Source organism: Octopus bimaculoides, chromosome 25 (genome assembly GCF_001194135.2).
Source record: "Octopus bimaculoides isolate UCB-OBI-ISO-001 chromosome 25, ASM119413v2, whole genome shotgun sequence".
Lineage (NCBI taxonomy): Eukaryota > Metazoa > Mollusca > Cephalopoda > Octopoda > Octopodidae > Octopus > Octopus bimaculoides.
The window spans coordinates 451,309-453,653 of NC_069005.1; the positions used below are offsets into that span (position 1 = coordinate 451,309).

At 36.5% G+C, this 2,345-nt stretch overlaps 1 protein-coding gene across 3 annotated transcripts in view; it reads right to left on the minus strand.

The window, feature by feature from the left end:
* LOC106869561 (ultra-long-chain fatty acid omega-hydroxylase) overlaps nt 1–2,345 on the minus strand; it is a 26,531-nt gene that overhangs the window by 11,109 nt on the left and 13,077 nt on the right. For 2 of the 3 annotated variants that reach the window (XM_014915353.2, XM_014915352.2), the window contains one exon: nt 1,284–1,464. In XM_014915353.2, the coding sequence (XP_014770839.1) occupies nt 1,284–1,445 (162 nt within the window). In that variant the 5' untranslated portion in view covers nt 1,446–1,464. Of the gene's footprint in view, nt 1–1,283; nt 1,465–1,623; nt 1,783–2,345 lie in introns of those variants that run through there. The other variant, XM_014915354.2, reaches the window with a different exon arrangement.

Sequence of the window (2,345 nt, forward strand, 5' to 3'; positions counted from 1 at the left end):
AAGGTGCACGAAAGCAGCCAGTGGTGGTGATGATGATGATGAGGAGGAGGAGGAGGAGGAGGTAGTGGGGGCGGGGGTGTAATCACAAGAGAAATACCAGAGAAAAGAAAGTATGTTTGTAAGAAAGAGGTTGGAGTGTGTTTGAGAGTGGTTCAATGCTAATTTGTGAATTGGCCTTCATTTGGATGAGATTGAGAAACGATGCCTGCAAGTGCCACAGAAGTACCAATCCAAATATGGAAATAGCATTCCATTGTGTGCCTCCCTTAAGTTTTTTTTAGAAGGTTAGCAGTTGTTGGTGAGGGAAATATTTGCTGGCTCTGAAGAGAAAGATCAATCTTTAAGATGCAGCCATTGTTATGTTCAGGATGTGTTTTTCACCAGAAAGGATCCTTCTATGTAAGTGTGGCCTCCCTCGTAATTGTATCAACCTCAAGAGTTTCTGGTTGTGTTGTGGGCTGTTTATATTTAGAGATAGAGTTATGATAAGGTTTTCTTGTTAGGCAAAGTGTGTCGGAGCACAACATGTTTGGAGGTTGTTCTTGAGGTTTCTCTTCAAGATGGAGTTGGCATAGGTTTTGCCTAAGACGTTTAGGTTGCAAATGGTTGGTGAATGGTTGTGGAATGAAGAATGGCATCATCTGTGTAGAAGCAGGAGCTGTTGAAGGTGAGAGTATGAAGGTCATTAATATATAAAAGGGAGAGCATGAGGGACAAAGCTGAACCTAGGGGTACATTAGAATTGATATAGTATGGATCAGAGAAAGGTCCTTTAGTGTGAGATGAGAGACAGAGCCTGTTGATGGGCAGTTTTGACCAAAGAGTTTTGTGTGCCGGGGATGGGAGAGAGAGCCTTGCGAATGCTTGGAACAATGAAACTATTTTAACTGAACTTACTGGTGAGCACCAGAGAAGTAAGGCTCCAGGAGATCTGACTTTATTAGGGGTCATTATGGAAGTTTAAGAGGGTTTTGCTCTTTTTGGGAATGGGACACACTCTAACAAGTTTCTATAAATCATGAGACAGCATAAAACAGGAATGTGTGCCCTAAAAGAGACAAACAAGCAAATCAAGAGTAGTGTTGAATTTCAGGAGACATGGAATTTTCGAAGAATATGGTTTCCTGACAACTGATAAGCATTGTTCATTCCATGCTTTGACAATTCTGAAAATACAAAAATGTTTCTGAAAGTCACGGTGCTGCAGTTATTTTATTTCAAAAGCATTCCCGCAAGTTGTAGAAATATGTGCGATATAAAATAAATCAATAAAGAACGCTTACTTGCTTCAGATTGCCCCACAACCAATGTCTTGGCAAACAATGGAACTTGGAAGCAGCTATTTGTCGGGCCCGCAAAGTCTTAAATTCTTTCCACACAACAGAAAAGATATAGAGAATAGATGACACCAAAAATGTTACGAGAAACACAACAGCAATAGCCATAGTTCAGTTCTTGGTCAATCTGATAAGTAATAATAAAAAGAAAAAAAAATAGATATAAATAAATAATACACAAAAAAGAACAACAGATAAAACAAACAACAACAACAACACCCACATCAGTAAACAGGGAGTTGGTTAATGAATGACATTGTATTATGTCCTTAGGCAAGATACTTACCTTACAGTATTTGCATCCAGTGAATTTCCAATACACCAGTGCCTTATAAATCCACCAGTGTGACATTGGTGGTGAATTGTGGCACTAAGTTTTTGGAAAAAAATTTTTTCGGATTTCCACGTTTCGGAAATTACGAATATGCAAAAAAAAAAAAATTAAATCCCCCCCCCACACACAATTTAAAATTCTGATTTTGTTTACTTTCAAGAGATCGTAGCGAATTGAGGAAAATATGCAAACAAATTAAATATAAACAAAAACATTAAAGTGAAAAGAATCTGGCTTTTACTTGTTTGCCTTAAATAATCGTAAACAATAATTTAATGTAAATTAAATAAACACCATTTTATAAGAAACAAACATTAATGTTTAATAATTAATGTTATAAAGTTTAATAAGGGGCTCAAATTCCCCCCCCTCCCCCAATTTTAAATTTTGAACTTTTCCATCTATTTATTTATTTATCTGTCTGTTTATCCTCCCTATCTGTTTATTCATAAAATATATTTGCCATATATAAATGTGGCGGTCCTCTAGAGGACGGTGATACTGTTGTTTTTAGCCCCAGGAAGACCCTCATGTCTATTTATCTCTTTATACACATATCTATATGCTTATTGAATTTAGAATTTTGAAAACGTGGTTTCTTGCATATTCGGAATCTCCGTCATAGGAAACGTTTCCGGGTAATATTGTAAATATTAACCAAAAGAAATATTAAA